Here is a 24172-nt window from a genome sequence, read left to right on the forward strand (position 1 = left end):
TCTACTTTACTTTAGGTAATTAGTTTTTCAAATTTAGCGCAGATTCCCTACCAGTTTTCCTGTGAGGTCACTTTTTTCAGATTTTTCTCAGTTTCAGTTGGAACACTGAAGAAGTGAAAGCAGCTCCGCCCATCTGGGTCCACTCTACCTCTGCTCCCCGGTGATTATGAAGGGACAGCCCTGTATACCAGCTATCAGGCAAGAGGAGGAGGAAGGAAGGTGGCAACCTAGACAGCCCCTTTCTGCCTGGATTGTTCATGAAGAACTCATTCAAATGCAATACCAGTAACCACAACCCCAATTCATCAACACTCTCCTCAACTTCTCTCTTGTCACTGACCATCACATCATCCTCTTGACCACAACGTAAAAATAAAAGCCACCACAGAATTAACATTCCAAACCAAATCTATAAATCAAATCATGTCATATTGCATACATAAGTAAATTAATCACCCTTGTACATTCTCATGATGCCTGTCTTCCATGTGTCTTTGCCTGTCCTTGTGCTCCAATGCAGTGCAGCATGGCTAATAGAAGGCTGTTGACTTTCAGTGGAGGAGACTGCAGATGCCTTGGAGGATGACCTCAAGTAGCTCTGAGCCTAGAAAATCCAGCTTCAGACTGCAGCATCTCAACATGTGTGGCAGCAATCTGGGCTAGCTGGCAGAAGGCAACAGCGAGGGCAGTAGCAGAGTGACAATGGTGATTGGCAGAATGCTGTCAGCCTGATTGAGGTTAGCAGACTCCTGCTCCATGGAGCCACTGCCATTCCCTGACGCAGCGCCTCAGCAATCCTAGTCATCTGTTTGAGGACAGATTGTTAGACTGCTGAGACACCCTGCAAGCCCCTTTAAAACAGTGGCATCCACAGCCACAATGGCAGCAAGCTGAGCTTGCATGAGAGCAGTCTGAGTTTGCAGCACTTCAGCCGGAGCTTCAACTGCAGCACTCAGACTTTGGTGGATACTGCTTGTGATGCAGTGGATGCTGAAACATCAGCTGTCGGACGCTGCATCATGGTTGGGTTCAGAACTGTGTTGATGGAGTTAACTGCCACTTCCATGACAGAAAGGATGGGCTCCAAGCTCTGCGCAAAGCCCTGTGCCAAGTTGGTGCTGGACTCCTCCATGCTCCTGGACATGAAGACGGATGTACTGGCAGGCCTCCCAACGCACCAAGCACTTTGTTGTGTACACCCATCAGCCTTCTCCTGTAGCCTCCCCCACCAAAGTCCTTATCTGAGTTCTATGAGAAATCATGTGCAACCTTGCCCTCTGGCAAGCTGGCAACTGCACCATCCTTGCTCCCTGTTCTGGTTGCAGCGCACTTTTGCCCAGTGTCTCACCATGTGCAGATCTGCCTTTACCTATCGTCTAGGATATGCAGAGCATCAGTATCTGAGCTGGTGGTTGTGAGCATGCAACCAAGTGGCTGCATGTATTCTTCTCTTTTTTGCGCTCCTTCACCACCTGACCAGGTGGCACTTCTTAAGTATCTGAAAGGCAAAAGGCACAACAGTAAGGTTGTGGTGAGGTGGTGGGAGTAAGAGGTGCATGCTTACACCATTTGTAGTTTGTAAGTGAGGAGAGATTGTGGGATGAGGAGGAAGTGGAATGTGAGAAGGAGGACTATGTGTGAGGATACCATCATCTTGAATGGTTTCAGCCCCGTTGCTGCCCATGGCCTCAGCAATAGTTGTTCTGATAAAGGCCAGCACCGTCTTCTCCATGGGGCATGGAGCATGCAGGCATGCTTTTCCCCTTCTGGTAGTTCCTGTTGCCTCCGGCTGTGCGCCACTTTCTCCTGCGAGAAAAAGGGAAGTATGTCAGTATCAGGCAATATGCTTGGGTGATGTGACTGTCATGGTTGGCAGTGTGTGCAAGCATTAAGACATGATTGTAAAGCTTGCAACATTGCTAAATGTGTGAGGGTGAGGTGAAACATATGTATGTTAGATATGAGGCCTGACGGATAGAGATCGTTGGTAGGTGAGTGATGGGGATGTGATGTGGGTCTGATGATTTGAACAGTGATTGAGGCTAGTGGTGCAGTTGGTAGGATATGGCATTTGAAGATGCATACACTGACCTTGACCACTCATGTGAGGACATTAAACTTCTTGTGGCACTGCATCCAGGCCCTTGGGCTAGAATTCTGGCAACGACCATCATGGCTATCAGCTCCCACTACCTTCTGACCACGTTTGGACAGCCTTCTTCAGCTACAGGACATCTCTCCTCCTTTCCACCTTCTCAATCAAGACCTCAAGTGCAGTGTTGGAAACCTCTGGGTGCCCATTCCCTTCCATGTTCAGCCATTCTTCTGTCTTTCCCTGGTCAGATTCAGTTCCCAGAAGATTTCCAGCAGCTCCTCCAGTCACAATACACCTCCCCTTTAAGAGGTGGTCTAGGCTGGTTTTAAACAATGCAGACTTTTGTGAGTTATCCAATTTAGCCCCCAGAATTTCAGGGCAAAGTCAGCGCGACAAAACTAAGATTTTAACATTTAAATGGATAAAACTACAGTTGTAAAAGTGCATAGCGGGGAGATAGTATGTACATGTAGTACATCAGATGCACTATAATCAGGAACTGAGGTCATACATAATCAGCAACTATCTGAAGAGGAATACTGAAGGAGACCTGAAAGCAGTTCTGTCAGCCACTATTGGAGCATAACCTAGGGAAAACTAGATGACTCAGATTGCCATCCCAGAAAAAAAAAGACAAAACCTGTTTATCTGCACAGCAAATGCGTTACCTGATTGCACACTTCCAAGTCGTCTCTGCAATGATTCCAATCTACTAATATAATCTGTTAAAGCTCTGTCGGGGTCATAGCTTTGGAGGTGTGAGGATGCCAAAGAACCTGGATTAGAATCAAGTAGACTTGATTGATATCTAGGACAGATTAAAAACAATTGATCAGATACTTAGATCCACAGTGCCAATTAACATTTACTCAAGCTGACATAGTAACTATATGCAAATGATCTAATGATGTAAGATGAACGGAACTCCTTAAATTAACAGAGCATAACAGGAGCTACATGTACGGATTTCAATTGCCTTCACAAACATTTTCGTTCATTCAGATGTATATAACAAGAACAAGGATAGCAAAAAACTATACAAAAGAAAAACTTTTCTATACAACAGGAGTACTACATTTTCAAATACAGAGGAGAATGTGAGCAAGAAGTGCTTTGAGATATTTGAATGGTGTGATAAGGTGCAACCTAAATGCATTTGTTGCTTTTTTCTTAAGGAAATAGACATGTTTAAAACACGCAAGCCTTTTAGAAACATTACTAATTCATGAAGTTTCAGTATATGATAGTAGTGAATTACTATTTTTAACATAATGGCAGATATTCCTCCCAAATGGACAGGTCTAGTTGGTTGTAAACTTCAACATTTCACATGTTAAAATAACTGTTATATTAAAAATTACCTAGGTTGAGAATTTGTGGCTGAGCTAGGAGATTCTTGACCAGATCTTTGTCTACTTGTGCAGTGTCTACGATCCCCAAATAATTCTCTCATCAGGCTTGGTTCTGAAGACATACTCCCAGGATTCAGCAAGGGAGAATCCACTCTTGGTTCATTAGCTAGATTTTAAAGAAAATGGAATGCATGAATGGTAAGCATTAGCCAGTTTCACAGTACTCGCTTCACAAATTATATCTGTGATTGATAGCTCCTATTTAAAATGTGGCAATCATTTTATGAATTTATCAGATGGTGTGCTTTGTTGTACCAGAGGAGAAACTATTACCCTACTGCTATTGTCCAATTAAAGACCAACAATTACCAGCAATGACAGAAGTTAAGGCGAAGTCTCTAGCATGGATTGCCATAACCTCCAATCATAGCTGTACATTACTTTCAGAAGGTAGCGAAGGGGAGGGAGGGAGAGAGAAATTATGGGGCAAATATCAAAGTGATTCCAGGTCCCCTTTAGTTTCAATGCAATTAAATACATTTTAAAAACTAAATAAATACATTATACCCATTAAGTGCTGCAATGTGTGCTTTACAAACTGCTGCAACACTATTTCTCTTGGTAATGTTACGGAGTTCAACACAAGTAGCAGAAATCCAAACATTTATTTTGTGGTCATTATGCACAATTTCAAGTTGACAAAACTGAAAAAGTGCAAATATTGAGATTATAGTACATTAAAAGTAGAGGGGCTGGATTCTATAGAGACCTCGACGTCGGGATCTGTGGCGGGGGTGGCATGAAGATAGGCCCGGATGAGGCCCGCTACGGACCTCGACGCCAGCAGGGCCCGGCCCGATACTGCCGGTAGTGGCAAAGCCTCGTTGGTGAGCTTACCCAAAACCTGACCGTGACCATTCCGGTTAACAGACAAACTACTTGACCCAGGAGCTCGCAGCCATCTTCGGACCAAGAATCTCAATCTACAGAGGACATAGTAAAATCACAAAATGTCAAGAGTTGAACAAATGTCACCTCATCACAATCACCTGAAAATTTTATAGATTAACCTACTGGCTTTAAAATGTTTAACATATAAAAATCAGTACTAGAATTGTGGAGGTATGATTAGAATAAATTAGCTGAAATTCAAATATTAAACCAAATAAATCATAAAGTTAATATTTAAATTCATGTTTGAATGAACAGCAAATCTGGCAGCATCTGTGAAGGGAGAAATAGTTAATGGGCTGAATTATCCCGGCACTGTGATGATGAGCTTGGAGGAAGGGGAACCAGGAAAATAAGAGGGAGCCATGTCGAGCATTTGCTGCTGTGGAATTATTCCAGAGGCAGGACGGGAATCGAATCGGCTCCCTGTTCCACGGAGGCAACCACTTACGCTGGCCCAAATTAAGGGCAATTTTGCAGTCTCGCAACATTTTGTCAGCAGCAGAGTAGCCCTTACCCCCAGCCGCATGCAGAGACCGCCAGCTCAATGGGGGCAGCCACCTTAAGGCAGGCTGGGTGGCTATCGGAGCTGGAGCTCCATGCCCCACTGTCGGGGCTGCGAGCATGGAAGACTGCAACCTCGGCCAAGCCTGATCCAGTGGAGGAGTTTCTTCACCTTCCCAATGGATCTGTTGGTCTAGATCTCATTTATTTCTTCACTGCTGTACAGGCCAACGAGGTACCTCGTAGTTCTCAACCTGCCTCAGCAATGCCCATCTTTCCTGGTGGGCTGCCGAGGTTCCAGGTGCCTGCCCTTTGATTGGGCGTGCAGCATTGAAAGCCTGCCCACCGCCCTTAAGAGGCGGCAAATTAGGAGGCCACCTCTGGGAAGTTGTTGAGCCGGTCTCGCTACTGGCTCGTGTGGGCTCGGGATCCCCATTTGGACCAGACATCGAGGTCCTGAAGCTGTAGGGAAAATCCAGCTCAATGTTTCACCATTGACCTGAAATGTTAACTGTTTCTCTCACCACAGATGCTGCTAGACCTGCCTGAGTGTTTCCGGCATTTTCTGTTTTTATTTCCAGCATCTACAGTATTTTGCTTTTGTATTTATGTTTGAATGCATTTAATTGGAAAATTTAGATTTGATTGAGTTTCACAGTCACTGATACTAAGAATGAAGTACTCAAATAAAACAAACTTTCTTAAGCCCTTCTATTTAGTGCCATTAGCACATCTAAAATTTCAAAATAGCTTTGAAACCAATTTGTAATTTGTTTTTCCCACAGAGCAGAACTTAACAGATCCCATGTGTTTGCAATTTAGCATTACTGGTTATAGTATTTTGAAACAAATACTAGCAAACTTTGAATGTTTGTGAATTTTGTGATCAAGGTGAAAAGATTTTCAGTGTTGGTGAATGGTACATTTTTCACATTTGGCAATATTGTGCATTCAAGGGCAGAAGGAATATTACAAATAGCATACACAAAAAAATGAGGTAGCTACATTAGAAATTTAGTATCATCTGATCATTAGAGGGGGCATTATTTCAACATCATTTATATAAATGATAACCCATCAATGACAGATAAAAGTAGCATTGATATCACCAAAACAAACTTTTATGCTGTTAGTACCAGTTCCTAAGCTATGGCTGATATATAACTTATCTATTTATACCAGAGTTGTCATCAAATTAACATGAAGGGAATGAGAGATACAGCATCCTGCCCCAACAAATGCCTTAACTTCAACTGCAGATCATCTCTTATATCTCCAGGTCCATAACATCCTTTCATGTAACATCTCCTAAATAGTACTGAAAGTTATGTGCCTTGCACTCATGTCCACTATAAACCAAGTCAAAATCATTTCAAATAAGATTCTTAAATCCATAAGAGGAGATTTTCAATTTCTCAGTTTTGGCTGGATTCAGATCCAGGTCCAGTGTTCTAATTCTAAAATCCTCCGAGGTTTCACAGCCAGTAAAATTCAGAACACCTGATAGCAAAATGACATATATTATTAGAATATAATTAAAGCAGAGCTACTGATGCCAAGCAAACAATTACCTAGCTGTAGACCAGGGCAGAAACATAATTTCTTTACCAAACTAAATAGATTCAAACATCTTTGCATATTCCAAGTAATTACCTTGAGATTGCTATGGCGACCCTAACCACCGATCTGAATCTGGTAAAACCTCTGGAACGATGTGTAATAATCTGTAAATTGGTGTAAGATGGGTGACCCCCCATTCTGGCTATAAATGAGAGCGTCGCTTGCTCACATTCTTGAAATCCACCAAGGAGAAGTAAGAGGTACTTCTTCTGATAAATGAGAGCTTTTCGGAAACTTTCTGCCCGCAGATACTTCCAATAAATTCTCTAAAAGAAGAAAAAATTTTTGCTGTTCAAGCAGTGTATCGCATATTTCTGTAGTGCTTCCTTCCATTTACATATTGATAAATCTTTATAAGGTAACACACAAATGATAGAGATTGAAGGGGAGTTCTTTATCCTTTCCAGGCTCCCTACAACTATTACACATACAAATCCACAATAAAGCAGATATATACCTACATATTCAAGTTAAATTATAACAGCAGTCAAGACAATAATGTGCACTTTCGACTAGCTTACCTTTATAGCAACAGTTTCAGAAATGGAGCCAAGCAATTCTGTGTGTAAAGTTTCACTTCTGGCTTCTGCCTTCATTTTAGCTAGTTCTGCCTCTGCCAGCTTTAGGGCCTTCTGTAGATTTGATTTTTCTTTAGCCCAAACTATTCTCTCTGATTTTATTAGGGCATCAACACTGTCCTGGTTATCCAGAGGCCTTCTTGATAACTGTAAAAAAAAAATATGTAAACATATAGACAATTAAGAACATAGAAGAACATCTGGAAAAGTGACAGCTTCCTAACTAAAAGGATTTATGGTTTTAACTGTATGGTTTCTTCAGTTTTATCAGTTTCCTGAGATTGCCATGGAAACCCTGACTACTATGCAAAATGTGGCACATCAACAATTACACATTTGGTCAGTTCTTAGGCTGGGCATTACTTCCATTGTGCTCCATTTCATTGAAGGATGAAAAAAAACAGAAGTGGAGGTTATCCCAACCTATTACCCATCTATTTACTAGCATTACTTTCAATTTATTTCTAAAGCCTGTTTAGATAATTTAAGTTCACATGTTTTAACTGCAAATTTCAAAGTACAATGGGAACAATGAATCGAAATGTTCAGTGTATTGCTTGCAGTGGGTGAGAGAGAGAAAAAGTCTCAGGGTGTTCCAAATTATTTAGCTCTACACGTACATGCTAGTTGCTCAAACAATCTGAACACTAGGAAAAATGTTGGAAGCTTACTGCTATCTCTCCTCTTTTGCTTCTGAAAAAAACCCCAAAACATTGATTCAGCAGCTTTAGAAATCACCGGTTCTACATCAAAACTGCATTTCAGTGAATAGAAAGAAATTAAATGTTTAGAAATTGTCTTTTCTGCAGTTCTTCAACTTACTGAGTAACGCATTAAGTTTAATTGGTTGCTGTTCGCATTACGATTGGAAATGATGTCTATAGACTACATTTTCTGATTTTTTTATAAATCAGGATTTCACATTATCATATAATTGATTTCTCAACATTTAAAACTCACTTAACATCCTCAAATAAATAAATCAAGTGTATTTTTTTAAAAATTGTACACGCTCAGGCTGAAAGCTTCAGTCTGAAGACGACACAAATTATTAAGATAGACTGAAATGTTGAATTATATAAAAATCCATTGAACAAAATGCTGTTGGACAATTTACTGATAAAACAGTTTTTCTACATATACAAATAGAAAACCTCTCTCTTCACAGTGGGGGAATTTGCTAATCAAGTTCTGTGTAATTCAATTAAAGATATTTGCTGACGTTTTTAATTTATCAATTGTAATGGTTGCTGAATAGTACCCTTGGACTTCAGTTTTTCTTTTATTTCAATCAGCTTTTCTATTTATAGCATATACCTGATTACTACTTGAACTGCGCTGACGGTATTTTCGAACCTCTTCCTCTAGTTTCAGTACGCAGTTGTTTAGGTCATTCTTTTCTTCTGCAAGTCTGCTGACAAAGCCAGACAGGTCTGCATTTTGCTTCAAGAGTCGCTCAGTGAGAGTACCGGTTGATCCACTAGAGGGAATTTTGACATTCTGCTGGAGAATCACATATAGCGACATTACTTAAGAATGAACACTCACTGCATTTCTGCCTAGGTATGAACGTGAAAGACCTTCAATGTAAAAGATTTTATTTTCAGCAGACACAAGATTGGATCGGATTTTAAAACCACAAAATCCAATACACTCCATATATTAGATCAGGCATATTGATGCTAACGCGATTTATACTTCAAAGTCATCTATTTAAAGCCCATTAATCTCCCCCATCACAGACTATACTTGACCTATCCTGTACCAATCAAGTAAATGGGAGGCACTATGGGAACTCAGTGCTCTATAATTCGGACTGATTCGTACCTTTCTCTGGTGCAAGATTCCACCACAGTTACTGTGTAACATTTTGCACAATGCTCACACAGATGGGATGTGACAAAAAAACACAAAATTCTCACTTGCACTTCAATACAAATGCTACCTGCAGAGATCAGTCAACCTTCCTACACTTCAAAAGTACTTCAGTTCTTTGAGATTTCCTGAGGTCATGAAAGACGCCATTTAAACGCAAGTCTTTCTTTCTTTCTTTAACTTTCCTCAAACTAAATTACATGCGGCTCCACTAGCGAGAAGTATAATAGGCAATGGCATTTCAACAAGAACACCAGTTTCTGCTCAAAGTATTCGACACGCTTATCATGTTGTAAGCCACGGTAATGGAAAATGGTTTGTGCTATTTACTTGGGCGGCTTCAGTAGTGGGGACTGCACTGGGCCACACTAGCAACACAGAATAGTAGCTGCTATTCCAAGAAAATAAAGCATCAATCACATTCTAAATTTCGAAAGTATAATTTAAAGACTTGCAGAAATCTTTGATTCATCGTGAACAACATAAAACTAAGTAACCTGCTGCAGTTTTCGGAAATAATGATTGACTACAGAATGTTGAATTAGTGGCAAATTTATTTTGTTCACTCCCTGGAAATCTGAAATAAAAATAAAAAGTGCTGGAAAATGCTCAGCAGGTCTGGCAGCATCTGTGGAGACTGAAGCAAAGTTAACATTTCAGGTCAGTGACCGTTCATCAGAACTGGCAAAGGTTAGAAATGTAATAGGCTTTAAGCAGATAATGTGGGGGTGGGGCAGGTGCCTTCTATGAGGAGGATATTCTTGGTATTAAACTGTGTATGTGTCAAAATGATTTCTTTATTAATAATCTTCTGTCACCTAAAGATCAATAACCAAATCTCAATTTATCCAAGCTGGGTTATTTAAGAAAAACACAACTGACCGAGAAATGTTTCTCATTTAAGCTATTTTTCATTTTTTTTTTAAGTATGTGAAAAAGCTCCATTTTGTTGTATATGGTCCCAATGTCAGCAGTAGACAGATAACTGTTAGATCTCAGAATTGAAAATAGAAAACAAAAACTATACCCTTAGAATAATCCAACCTACCTCTGGAAGTACAGGGGTGTAAAGTTGCTGTAACTGCAATGCAACATCCTGAATGTTATTCTGTAGCCAAATCAGGCCCTCGTCATCTGTGGTTTCAGTGCTGTGTTGCATCCTGCTGTGAATGAATGATGCATTTGTTCATCTCTAATCAAAGAAACTTATGACTGTAAAGTATGTAAAATTAACACAAATACTAACTGCCCGAGTGGGAGCCTATTTAAATGAGAATGAAGTGTCTGCCTCTCGACAGTTGGACGCAGACACGCCATGCAGCCCGATGCATAAAACGGCGGCATGCATATATGCCGCAGGTTGGGGTCGCAATACACAACATAACATTTTTAACTCCCATTGTTCAGGGGTTAACATCGACCCCCTTTAATACCTGGTAGTAGCTTCGATTTCCATCATGCTGATTTTGGAAATAATCAGCTGCATCTTCTGTCTGATGTTCTCCAGGTTAATATTCTCTCCAGATGCAGTGCCTCCTCCATCAATTTCAGCACCATTTACTGACTGAGTGTACCACTGCTTGCTCGAAATGGATGCACTCTTTCCAGTATCTGTCGCTGCCAGCTTCTGCTGAATAATCCAGTTTCTTGTTCTGTCAGTTGAAAGTCCAATTTTGCAAGCATTCTGCAATTGTGTGCAGAAATAAAAATCACTATTTACTTATATAAAAACAAAACAACTTTCCTTCAACAAACTCCAACTTTTTTTTAGTTTACAAAGCTTTTATAAAGCTGAATCAATACTTTGTGGATCCAGTGCTTGAATTAATTTACGATTTTGAGAACATAATATTATTCCAGCACTCCTGAAAATTCACTGAACAAATTCAGGTGTTTTCAGTTGCTTGGATATATTTCTGGTCAATGGTAGCCCCTAAATTGTTGATAGTGGGGGATTCAGCGATGGTAATGCCATTGAATGTCAAGGGGAGGTGGTTAGATTCTCTCTTATTGGAGATGGTCATTGCCTGGCGTAAATGTTACTTGCCACTTATCAGCCCAAGCCTGGATATTGTCCAGGTCTTGCTGCATTCCTACACAGATTGCTTCAGTATTTGAGGAGTCGCGAATGGTGCTGAACATTGTGCAATCATCAGCGAACATCCCCACTTCTGACCTTATGATAGAAGGAAGTCATTGATGAAGGAGCTGAAGATGGTTGGGCCTAGGACACTACCCTGAGGAACTCCTGCAGTGATGTCCTGGAGCTCAGATGTTTGACCTCCTACAACCACAGCCATCTTCCTTTGTGCTAGATATGACTCCAACCAGCAGAACGTTTTCCCCCCCGATTCCCATTGACTCCAGTTTTGCTAGGGCTCCTTGATGCCATACTCGGTCAAATACTGCCTTGATGTCAAGGGAGGTCACTCTCACCTCACCTCGAGTTCAGCTCTTTTGTCCATGTTTGAACCAAGGCTATAATGAGGTCAGGAGCTGAGTGGCCCTGGTGGAACCCAAACTGAACTTCACTGAGCAGGTTATTGCTCAGCAAGTGCTGCTTGATAGCACTGTTGATGACACCTTCCATCACTTTACTGATGATTGAGAGTAGATTGATGGGGCAGTAATTGGCCGGGTTAGATTTGTCCTGCTTTTTGTGTACAGGACATACCTGGGCAATTTTCCACATTGCCGGTAGATGCCAGTGTTGCAGCTATACTGGAACAGCTTGGCTAAGGGTGCGGCAAGTTCTGGAGCACAGGTCTTCAGTACTATTGCTGGAATATTGTCAGGACCCATAGCTTTTGCAGTATCCAGTGCCTTCAGTCGTTTCTTGATATCACGCGGAGTGAATCGAATTGGCTGAAGTCTGCCATCTGTAATGTTGGGGACTTCAGGAGGGGGCAGAGATGGATTATCAACTCGGCACTTCTGGCTGAAGATTGCTGCAAATGCTTCAGCCTTATCTTTCGCACTGATGTGCTGGGCTCTCCCATCATTGAGGATGGGGATATTTGTGGAGCCACCTCCTCCAGTTAGTTGTTTAATTGTCCACCACCATTCATGACTGGATGTGGTAGGACTGCAGAGCTTAGATCTGATCCGTTGGTTATGGGATCACTTAGCTGTGTCTATTGCATGCTGCTTATGCAGTTTGGCATACAAGTAGTCCTGGGTTGTAGCTTCACCAGGTTGATACCTCATTTTTAGGTATGCCTGGTGCTGCTCCTGGCATGTCCTCCTGCACTCTTCATTGAACCAGGGTTGGTCTCCTGGCTTGATGGTAATGGTAGAGTGGGGGATATGCCGGGCCATGAGGTTACAGATTGTGGTTGAGTACAATTCTGCTGATGGCCCACAGCGCCTCATGGATGCCCAGTTTTGCATTGCTAGATCAGTTCGAAATCTATCCCATTTAGCACGGTGATAGTGCCACACAACACGATGGACGGTATCCTCAATGTGAAGGCGGGACTTCGTCTCCACAAGGACTGTGCGGTGGTCACTCCTACCAATACAGTCATGGGCAGAAGCATCTGGGGCAGGCAGATTGGTGAGGACAAGGTCAAGTAAGTAGGTCAAGATTGAAGGTTTTGAAGGTGCTGTTGAAGGAGGCTTGGCGAGTTTCTGCAGTGCATCTTTCAAATGGTACACTGCTGCCACTGTGCACCGGTGGTGGAGGGAAGAGTGTTTAAGGTGGTAGATGGGGTGCCAATTAAGAAAGCTGCTTTGCCCTGGATGGTGTTGAGCTTCTTGAATATTGTTGGAGCTACACTCATCCAGGCAAGGGGAGAGTATTCCATCAGATTTGTGCCTTGCCGATGGTGGACAGGCTTTAGGGAGTCAGGTGGTCAGTTACTCACTGCAGAATTCCCAGCCTCTGACCTTTTCTTGTAACCACAGTATTTATATGGCTTGTCCAGTTCAACTTCTGGTCAATGGTAACCCCCAGAATGTTGATGGTGACGGATTCAGCAATGGTAATATCATCGAAAAGTTTTTACATTCTCTCTTGATGGAGACTGTCATTGCCTGGCACTTGTGGCACAAACGTTATTTGCCACTTATCAGCCGAAACCTGAATGTTGTCCAGGTCTTGCTGCATGCAGGCACAGACTGCTTCAGTATTTGAGAAGCCTCGAATGATGCTGAACACTATGCAATCATCAGCGAACATCCCCACTTCTAATGTTATGATGGAGGGAAGCTCATTGATGAAGCAGCTGAAGGTGACTGGGCCGAGGACACTACCCTGAGTAATCCTGCAGCGATGTCCTGGGGCTGAGATGATTGACGTCCAACACCTACAACCATCTTCCTTTGAGCGAATTATGAATCCAACCAGGGGAGAGTTTTCCCCCAACTCCCATTAACTTCAATTTCGCTAGGGCTCCTTGATGCCACACTTGGTCAAATGCTACCTTGATGTCAAGGGCAGTCACCCTCACCTCTGGAATTCTATGTCTATGTTTAGATCAAGGCTGTAATGAGGTCTGGAGCTGAACAAAGTTTACAAGCAAGAGGACCTTGCTGAAAATATTGAATAATGACATGCCCCTTTAAACATTAGAACAATGATCTGTTGGCTCAAAAACAGATTATGAGAACACTGTGGAAAACTTGTCAAACCTGCTGCATTGCTCCAGGACTCAGCTGTACAGAAAATACTAGAAGCTGGTATTGTGACCGCAAAACCAAGATTGTGGCTTTGCATTTCTTTTTCATTTGGAGAAAATTGGCTAAAATCTTACCAAATGCAAATTTTGTAACGGGAAATTTGTCAGCTAAGTTCCTGGAATTTAGAATATATTTAGCTCATATTGATCTATTTTATCACTGCTCAATTGCATGTTATTTTGAAATATACAAAATATATCAGTAGTCTACATCAAAATGGCAGCCAGTTTACAAGGACAAAATTTCCTTCTTTTGGATAAACAATTGTCAGGAAACGCCTCATCTGTGTGAAAAAGTGAAACCCCGAGGAAGATTTATATTACTTTTGAGGGTACTTAATTAAGATAGCCAGAAAGAAAAGTTGATAATTATGATTGCAGCCAAGTATTTGATTTTTGTCATTGCAACCTAGCAGGAGTGAGCACAGTAGAAAAAAAAAAGTCAAGTTTAGATTCTGTATTGCACTGATGATCTCTCCAATTGTGCCCAAATCAGGTTTATCAGAGCATTTTGATATGCATAATGTGACTACAACTTATTGGGCACACAAATAGCTATGTATTTTACATCCTACATTTTTCAACAAACATCCACCTCATTTATGTAATAATGGGCTGGATTTTAAAGGGTCCCAGATGCCAGGAACGGTGGTGGGGGGTGGGCATGAAGATCGCTACGGAGAAGATACTGACCCCGGCAGGGCCCGGCCCGATTTCAATGGAGGTAGGGAGAGGCCTTGTGGTGACCACTCTCCCCACCCCACCCCCCACCCCCATCCCCCACCCCGGCCGCTTGACAACGGGACGAGTTCCATTTGTAAATAAATTAACCTTCTTGAAATAATGAAGGTCCCGTCGCCTCCTTATTTGCCGCACTGATCTTCATTTTGGCAGCCCGCAATGCTGTGCCTTTGAATCCCCTTTCAGGGAAACGAGGCGCGACTTCTGTGGGGAGGGAGGAGAAGGTACTTTTCTCAGTGTGGGGGGGGGGGGGGGGTAATAGGGTCAAACTCTTCGGATTGGTTGGGGGGTGATGGGAAGGGGTAAAGGACAAGGGTTCTGAACTTTGGTGTGGGAGGTGGTCATATATTCACGTTAGGTATTCTGCGGGGGGCAGGAATGATGTGGGAGAGGGCATGGAAAGATTTATTCATTCATTTTTATTACCTTTACATTCACTGTGTCTTTAAAAATTTAAATGATCATTTAGGGCTATAAGCCCTTTAAAAATGGCACCGACGCATTGGCGCCAGAAGCTATTGCTGGGAATGGCTCGCCCGCCCCCTCCACATCATCGGGGGTGTGGGGGGGGGGGGGGGGTGGGGGGGGGAGAGAGGGGGCAGCTGCCCTGGCCATGCTAATGAGCTGCTGTGTTTGGAACTGCAGTGGCTCCGCGACGTGCGGGCTGCCACGTTTTTCGCCTGCTGCCTATTTCGGTGGCGGGCTTTCAAATGCAGTCCAATGTATCGTACTGTCTTTCACTTTTTATCCCATATCATTCCTTCCTTGAAGAGGTTGACTTACACTGAAAAACCAGTTCCACAGGCACATGCAGTGCTCCATCACCTCACTCAAGTAGCCATTATTTATATATAGCACTAGATAGTAAGCTCAGACACTTTGTGCTAGAAATTCCTTTGCCTCGGTATTTGGGCGTGATGTCACGATTTGTGACATGTCTGCGCCCATTTGAAACGAGATGGGCAGCATGTAAAAATCATTTCCCCACCTCACCTCCATGATTATAGTGTGGCCCCAAGCAGCTTCCCTACTGAACTAGTCTCCGTAGTGCTGCCGGCGGCTTCCGCGCTCTTTAGGGGTCCAAACAGTGTTCTAAAGAAACCATGTGCTTCAAGCAGCCTTCCCCTTTTTAAAGGTGCCATCAAAGGGAAGTTGCAGCAATACACTACAGGTTACTGGATAATCACACTGAAGGACAAGGAGGATGTCACATCATGCCAGGGAAAGGGCTCCCACTACGGTGATGCCACCCTGGATGCACTGGTCAGACGTGGAAGCAGGAAAGAGGTCATGTTTTTGCCAGATGGCAGGAAGCCTTCCCAAATCACAGAAGGGTTACAGCATTGAAGGAGGCCATTTGGCCCACATGTCTGTGCAGGCTCTCTGCAAGAACAATTCAACTAGTCGTACCCCTCCACCCTTTCCCTGCAACCCTGCCAATGTACCTCAGAAGGGAATGGGAGCAGATGGCAAGGGCAGTTAATTCCCAGAGCGCTGACCCCAGGACAAGGGGCAGCAGTGCCGAAAGAAGTTTAATGACTTCACTCAGGTGGTCAAAGTGAGTGAATGCATCAGCACATCACATTGCACACCAACCACCCCACCCACCCTACCCATGTCACACTACTCAATGCACCAATCACCCTGTAGCACACCCTGACGTTCAGGACTCACTGATAACATCTTTATACTACACCTCTTCCATGCATAGATTCCAATCATGCCAGCCACGCACCACACCTCTATACACCTCTGCAAACCTACTACGATTCAGCTATGGAAGGCACATCAGCCAAGAGAACTGACACACAGTTACTGACAATCTGCCCTCTCTCTTGTAGAAAGATGTGGTTCCCAACTGGCAGGAAACCCCACAAGAACAGCAGACGAGCTGCATGTCTACATCCCCTCGCAGCCCTTCAGGAGATGGCCCATAGAATCATCGTAGAAATGTCATAGGACCAGCGGCACCTAGTGGAGCTGAGAACATCCAGGATGATGGTAAGTTGCTACCTTATGCACCTTCTCCACTCATTCCTCATCTTCATCCTGAAATGGAAACTGCAGATGGAGTGACTGTAGAATTCCTGCTTTCCTCTTCCCTCCTATGGTTTCAGATAGTCAAGAACTGATGCCTGGTCAGCCTCCGAAGAGCCATAAAGTTGAGTAAGAGCAACCCACGAGCGTAAAGAGGACGCACTGTAACGTGACCTTATACTCACAGTAACCAGCTCAGAAACTGACATTCACAGCCAGCAGCTAAGATACTGGCACCGCGCAAATGTTAGAGGCTAGTGCAGAGTCAGGATCAGCACTTGGTGAGTCACTGGGCACGAGTGTGCTGCAGTCAAGCCAGGGGGGATAGGACAGCTTGTGTTCTAACTCCCCAAAGGGCGAGGACACAGATGAGTTCTGGCGCAGGGTACTAAGATGAAGACCTCATTGGGAGTACAGGAAAACAGTGACGGCAATGCACCCCGAGATGCTTGGTACAATGACAGGCCTGCCTGACAGCCTCCAGTCACTGGTTAAGAGCATGGAGGAGTCTAGTCCTAATGTGGCACATTGTGTGGAGCTTGGAACCCAAACTTTCCACCATGTGAGTGGTAGGCAACTCCAAAGCAGCATTGCCAGACCTACCCATGATGCAGCGTCTGCTGACCATTATCTCCGCTTCCACTGCAGCACAGGCGCAGGCCCCCCAATGTTTCAGTGCTGCAGTGGAAGCTCAGACAATGGTCACGAGATTCATGCCTGCTGCCATCCAGGCACAGCCAGATGCCATCCACACAGACAGATGCCATTGTGTGTGTGGCTCTCCGTGCTCAATGGGGCATGCAGGCTCTCACTGCAATCCAACAATCTGTGCTCCAGCAGGTTATGAGGATTGCTGAGGTGCCATCCCATGGGAGTGCCCAGGGCACATTGGAGAACAAACCTGCTGCCCTGACTCAGTATTTACAGCATTCGTCCTCCCACCACTGCCACGCCTCCAGTCCCCTTGGTGTTTCTTCTCTGCCAGCCAGCCCAGATTGCTGCCACCCATGCCAAGGTGGTGCAGTCCAATTCTGGACCTCAAGGCCCAGAGCTGCTTCAGGGAGTCCTACAAGGCCATCTGCAGTCTCCCCTATTGAAAGTCAGCAACCTTCCACTAGTCGTGCTGCAGTCACTCGGTTAACACTGCATAAGAGCAATAGGTTGGGCAAGGGTACATGGCAAGACAGGCAATAAGGGGATGCACAAGAGTGATTAGTGTGCTTTTTTTGTATTATCGATGTGCTGCTGGATAAATTTGTGAGTGAAGGCTTTGCTGTTGGACTTTATTGAATGATGTTGGCCAAAGGGAATTTGTGATGAGTCTGATATGGATGTACTGTTAGCGAATGGTGGGTGGATGTTGGGGTGGGGAAGTTACTTTCAACAGAAGCAAAGCCTCAAAATGCATTCCCTCTTGCTCTGTCCAATCCCAGGAGTATGTGGTCTCCTCCCTGCCTCCTCCTCCTCCAGAGGTGGCCTCTGATCCCAGGAGCTCATGGTTGGACACTCAGAATTGCAAGATGGTGGAGGACACAACACATCACCACAAAAATGGACCCCCTCTCAGGGGTAAACAGCAAAGATCTTCTTGAGTGGCTTCAGCAACAAAATCATTGCTTGAGGAGGCCGACTGCTTGTTCCTTGGTTCTCACTGAAGACCCTCTGATATCACCTGGTGAGATTGTGGAAGCGGGTCATGAACCTGAGCAGCCAAGCAATGGTGCAACTTGAAGGCCTGAAAGTGAGCAGTATTGCAGACTGGCACAAGATAACAGCACATTCTGAGATTGGTAGCTCTTCCAGTTGGTGGTATTGCTCCCCGCTGAAATGAGGAGCCCAGAGAACCACGTGTGTACAGTCGATGGCAACTTGCACCACAGGGAAACGCAAAGGGCTGACGCAACCACATGCCCTTTCATCCTGGTGTTCCTTCCTGAGGGAGAAGAGGATGATGCCCCCTCTCCTTCTGTGCAGTGCCTTTGTGACTTCCTTGACACTTCTATTTACGACGAACTGTGATATGTTGCTGATCTCACCTGTTCCTGCCTGGAAGGATCCAATGGTATAGAATGTAAGGGAATAAAAACAAAGTGCTGGAAATACTTAGCAGGTCTGGCAGCATCGGTGGAATGTTACAACCGAGGTGGGAGGAGTGCACTGTCTTTCCTAGTTCTAGTTCCACTTCTCCACAGGTCACAACATATATTTAAATGTTTACCCGTTACTGATACAGCCAATCATATACACTATTTTTTATCCCAGAATAAAATACACCCACCAGGTTTCTTTAGCAAACAACAGGATTATCAGTTTATCAAACAAGCCTTATCCAGTAACAGGGCAAAGCATTAACACACAGATTGAAATATGAAAGTTCACTTTTTAAATTCCCCACATACAAACACACACTGAAAAAAATACAGAAATTCTCTCTCTACAGAGGTTTATTACAAAAAATAAGACAAAAAAGAATACTTTGGCCAAATACTTGCTAATGCTTGAAGAAAAAAGATATGGAAAGATGTCAGTTGTCCCTTTTTTGGTCTGGAGTCCCAAATACATGTAGACAGCTGTCACTGGGATCTTTCTAGAGCAGTTATTTTCAGGCAACATTGAGGATCTGTTTGGCAGGCTTTCCAGGAGAAATGCGGCATCAAGAGTTTCTGGCAGGCTTTTCAGGAGAAATGCAGCATTAGTTTCTCTATTGTTTACACTTAATTCTCAGGAAGTTCTCAAGAGATGGAAGAGGGTGAGCTGATGGTGGCTGCTCTCTTGACTGGTTTTCTCCAACTGTCTTCAAAACAGTTCACACCCCAACACACTGTCCAAAGCGAAACAATATATCAAGAGTCAAGCTTCTTGACCCCTATAAATCTTGGCCTGTCACTTCTCTGTAAACATCTTCCCCAGATCACCAAGATTTCTGTTGTTTATTGCTTAAGGCACCATGACTTCCAGCAAGGCTGTTTTTAAACAACACCTGTGTCCTTTCAATGAACTGACAACAACAAACCAAAGTCCAGATTCTATGATATAAAAACAAGAAATGCTGGAAATACTCAGCAGGTCTGGCAGCATCTGTGGAGAGAGAAGCAGAGTTAACGTTTCAGGCCAGTGACCCTTCATCAGAACTATGAAATAGTCAGCCTTCTCCACAAATCCATCGCCAATTTAAATATAATTCCTCAAAAACATATACTTAATAAAAAAAATATAGAAGCACTTTCTTAAGAGAGAGAAACAGAAATAACACTTCAGGTCTGTGACCTTTCATCAAAATGTGTTCCCTCTCACTCTGTCCTCCTCCTCCTGAGATGGCCTCTGATCCCAGGAATTAGTGTTTGGACACTCAGAATTCCAAGGTTGTGGAGGACGCAACGCACCACCATGAACATGGACACCCTCCTGCGGTGTACAGCAAAGATCTTCCTCAGCAACAAAACCATTGCTTAAGGTGGTTCTGATGCTGCCAGACCTGCCGAGTATTTCCAGCACTTTCTGTTTTTATTTCAGATTTCCAGCATCCACAGTATTTTGCTTTTATCATAAAACGTAAAGGCGTTGATGACCTTTTTGGGCACTGGGCGAGCTATCCTCGCCCTTCTTTGAGGTGTCAGGTCTGTGTGAAGGAGGTGGCACAACTCTGTGATGACCATCTTTGTGAATCATAGGTTTCTCAGGCACTACTCCTGGGTCATTGCAAAGTAGGAGCAGTGGTCTCAGAAGACCCTTTGTGGGTAAGCCCTTCTACGGAGAGTCCTCCTTACAGAACTTCTCCCTGCTTCCTCTTTTGCATGTCCTGCTCATGTTGCAGAGCAAGTGGCCCTCATAACATAAAATTTCTCTGAGCACAAGCACCTCAGCTAAAACTTGCTGATTGGCCCTTTAAATAGACCCAGAACAGGGCCCATCTTGTTTCAGAACTGAATAATGACAATAGCGCCTGCACATGCATTAATCAAATTTGGTATCCTGGCATTGCATCAGGCCATTCAGATTAATTACATCATGATATTGCTCTTTCAATGTCTTTGGGTATACGCAGGGGATGCACCTGTATGTGTTACTCCACTTCACGAACACCATGCGGCTTGCAACACATCGCACACTTGAAAAACTCAGGTAGGCTAGAAATGGTGCTACCCAACTGAATTATGCATGTGGAAGTACGGTATGGCAGAATTAGCCTATGTTGTCATTTCCGCTCTCCATTCCATATCACAGACATGTACTTTACACCAGATATTGCAGGGAGCAAAATGGAGTGAGAACCCTGGCTGATCTTTCCCTCCTTAGTCTGGAGATTCTTGGAACAAAAATAGCTTCCCCAAATTTTTGGGTGTCCCGCGCCCCCCCAAACCCCATTTCAACAAGTGTCAGCTAACTTAATCTCGCCAGGTCTGCATGACTCAGTATTGTACCATGCAGTGAATTGAGCCACTGCCTCTTTAGATTAGCTCCCAACAAAGCATTTTTAAAGTTGCGGACATGCTCCATGAGGGTTTAGAGATCCATAAGTGCACAATTTCCTTCAAACTCATTATTGAAATTAGTCCAATATGTAACATAAGGAAGATTGTTCTGAAATTTAGAAAATAATTCCTGACATGAAAGCCAATCTCTCAATGTATTACTCCCGTTGAGTCAAATAGTATGCTGTTTTGCCATTTAATGCAAAATAGAGCCACTGATGGTTCTGAGCAAATTAAACTCCATGCTTACTACAAAAGTATAACGTGAGAGCTAGCAATTTGTTGTAATAGGTAATATCTACATTTTCATGAAAAGTGCAAATCAATGACTATTTGATTTCCCAGCATTCCCAGGCCCTAGAACTTGAGTTTTCCCAACACTACTAAAACTACATCACTACCCACTTTTTTAACTTTACCTTTTTTCCAGGATTCAGAAAATAGTGGCACATCTTCACTCCTGTCGTAGCTTATCAGCTGCTGAAACACTTAACCATGCTTTTGTTACCTCCAGACTTGACTAGTCCAATCCTGTCCTGGTTGGCCTCCTGCCTTTCACCCTAATTAAACCTGAGCTCATCCAAAACTCTTTTGCCTGTATCCTAACCCGCATCAAGCCCTACTCACCTATCAATCTTGAGTTCACTGACCTACCTTGAATCCTGGTCCAACAATGCCTTGATTTTAAAGCTCTCATCATCATATCTCTCCATGGCTTCACCGCTGCTTGACACTGTACCCTCAACTGAGTGCTACAACACTCCAAAAACTCTGCATTCTTCTAACCCTGGCGTCTTATGCCTCCATCATTCCTTTTGCCCCACCACTGGCGGCAGTATAAACCTGCATCTTAAACCAACTCATCCTCAACTCTCCATCTTTGGTTCACTGTCAATTTTTGTCCAATTATGTTCCTGTGAAATGCCTTGGGATAGTTTCACATATTAAAAGTGCTACACAAATGCAAATTGTTGGTTTTGTTGTAATAAAGACTTTACCATTTTAGTTATGGCAAGTTGCAGAGATGAGGAATTAGATAATTTTACAGACGTACCTCAGTCTGAGGGACTTTTTCAGTGACAGCTACATCTCTGTCCAGTTGATTTTCTGCTTCTCTTTCTCTTCTCACTTGATCAGTTTCCTGTAATGCCAGAAGTGTTTCTTTCAATTTTGCCTCCTCTCTTTGCAACTTTAAAACCTCATGTTTTTCTTTTTCCAGCTGGTGCAGGAGCTCTTTTGCTTGCAGCTGCAAGGAATCCACTTTCTCTAGAATCAGTCTGTGTGATTCTTGCTCCTTTAACAGAGACTTCCTATGAATCTCTTGCTGCTCCTCAAGATGTTGTCTCAACTGAACTGACTCAAGTTTATACCTTTCCATCTCACTCACCAATTCTACTATACGATTATGCTGATCTTCTAGCTGTCTCTGTAGTTCCCCTACAAGCATGTCAGAGGTCATCCCAGATGGCTTCTGCATCTCCTCTACACTCTGAAGCTGCTTCAAGAGCTGGCGTTCTCGTTCTAATGCACTGTTTAACTCATAAGATCTTGTTTTCTCAGCATTTAAGACAATTTGGAGCTCAGTGTAGCGGCTTTTCTCATGTGACAGTTCAGCTTCATGTAGGGCTTTCTCAGAATCTAGATTCTGTCTGAGTTCATTTACTGTTACCCTTTCCTTTTCCAAAGCACACTTCAACTGCAAATGTCTTTTCTTATGATCCTCAAGGGCAAACTTTAAGTCCTGAAATTAAACAAGAACATGATTTTATAATTCATTCTGTTTATGTCAAATGTCTCAATTTTCTAATTTCTGTCATAATAGTGACTATTTTAAATTCCATTCGTTACTAGCGTTTCACAGCCAAAAGAAACTTGAGTCACAGTCAGGTTTAAGTTATTACAAATGAGCAAATTATTTTTCTGATTTTACTGAAATTGCTGACCAATATAATTTCCTACTAATAGAACAAAAAAAGTCCTGAAAATAACTCATTTTATTTCAAAAGCAGGATTTTCACTGAAATTTTATAAACCATTTCCATGTACACAAATATACAGTGGGAGATATCTAATTGACTCAGATTTTAGTAACCTGAGTTCTGATCATTTGATTTAAGGTCCAAACCTAATCACAGCCCTTTGTTTTTCGAAATAAATTTCAAAATTAAGGTTAAACACAATTAACCTCAGGGGTGTCAATGTTGCTGCAACATTCAAGTACTTTAATTCGTTCAGTGAGTAGTTCACCTTTGTTGGATGCACATACAAGTGGCTGAATGAAGTTCCATGGACAGAAACACTGTGGATGCAGCTAATAATGCACAGAAAATCCTTTTAGCATTATACATCATGCAGACAGCTGTAAGCATTAATAACTTAGAAAATGTTTTAATTTTTGCTGCCAAAATTATTTTACTGACCTGCTCAAAGTTTGAATACCATTGTTTTACTTTTGACCTGAGTTGCTCATAAATAGGACCCGAATTCAGAAAATCTACTGACAAAAATCAGAAGGTCTGCTTATAATATATTATGAATTATATTGAAGTCTGGTTGACTGAGCAGATAAATTAGTCTGGTGTTGGGGAGGGGGCAAGATACATTTCAACGAGAAAGAAAAATTCCAAGGATGGGACCCGCCATCCGTGGTTAACTAAAACAGTCAAAGATAGTATCAAACTTAAAGAAAAAGCCTAGAATTGCACAAAGAGGGGAGGCAGGTCAGCAGATTGGAAAGAATATAAAAAACAGCTAAGAAGGACTAAAAGATTGATAAGGAAGGTAAAATTAGAGTACGAGCGAAAGCTAGCTAGAAATATAAAGACAGATAGTAAGAGTTTCTATAGATATTTTAAAAAAGAACAGAGTTAACAAAGGTAGCGTTGGTCCTATAGAAAGTGAGTCTGGGGAATTAATAATAGATAATAAGGAGATGGCAGATGAATTGAACAGATATTTTGCATCAGTCTTCACTATTGAGGATACAAGTAACATCCCAGTCTTAGCTGTAAGTCAGGAAATAGAACTGAGGGAGGAACTGAAGAAAATTACAATCACCAGGGAAGTGGTACTGAAAAAATAGTTGGAGCTGCAGGCTGACAAGTCCCTGGGTCCTGATGGACTTCATCCCTAGGGTGTTAAAAAGTGGCTAGTGAGATAGTTGATGCGTCAGTTATAATTTTCCAAAATTCCCTAGATTCGGGGAAGGTTCCATTAGATTGGAAAATAGCGAATGTAACTCCTTTATTCAAAAAGGGAGGGAAACAGA

General features: G+C 42.9%; 1 protein-coding gene across 11 annotated transcripts in view; it reads right to left on the minus strand.

Annotated features, from left to right (window-relative positions):
- The window catches only part of akap9 (A kinase (PRKA) anchor protein 9), a 362971-nt gene that overhangs the window by 8313 nt on the left and 330486 nt on the right, over positions 1 to 24172 (minus strand). For 3 of the 11 annotated variants that reach the window (XM_068012489.1, XM_068012468.1, XM_068012449.1), the window contains 10 exons: positions 21959 to 22645; positions 10409 to 10659; positions 10024 to 10138; positions 8418 to 8603; positions 7044 to 7247; positions 6556 to 6788; positions 4345 to 4430; positions 3457 to 3613; positions 2764 to 2903; positions 1378 to 1806 (listed from right to left, as the gene is read on the minus strand). In XM_068012489.1, the coding sequence (XP_067868590.1) occupies positions 1466 to 1806; positions 2764 to 2903; positions 3457 to 3613; positions 4345 to 4430; positions 6556 to 6788; positions 7044 to 7247; positions 8418 to 8603; positions 10024 to 10138; positions 10409 to 10659; positions 21959 to 22645 (2400 nt within the window). In that variant the 3' untranslated portion in view covers positions 1378 to 1465. Of the gene's footprint in view, positions 1 to 1376; positions 1807 to 2763; positions 2904 to 3456; positions 3614 to 4344; positions 4431 to 6555; positions 6789 to 7043; positions 7248 to 8417; positions 8604 to 10023; positions 10139 to 10408; positions 10660 to 21958; positions 22646 to 23325; positions 23399 to 24172 lie in introns of those variants that run through there. The other 8 variants (XM_068012548.1, XM_068012517.1, XM_068012537.1 and 5 more) reach the window with 6 other exon arrangements.

Source organism: Heterodontus francisci, chromosome 2 (assembly GCF_036365525.1).
Source record: "Heterodontus francisci isolate sHetFra1 chromosome 2, sHetFra1.hap1, whole genome shotgun sequence".
Taxonomy (NCBI): domain Eukaryota; kingdom Metazoa; phylum Chordata; class Chondrichthyes; order Heterodontiformes; family Heterodontidae; genus Heterodontus; species Heterodontus francisci.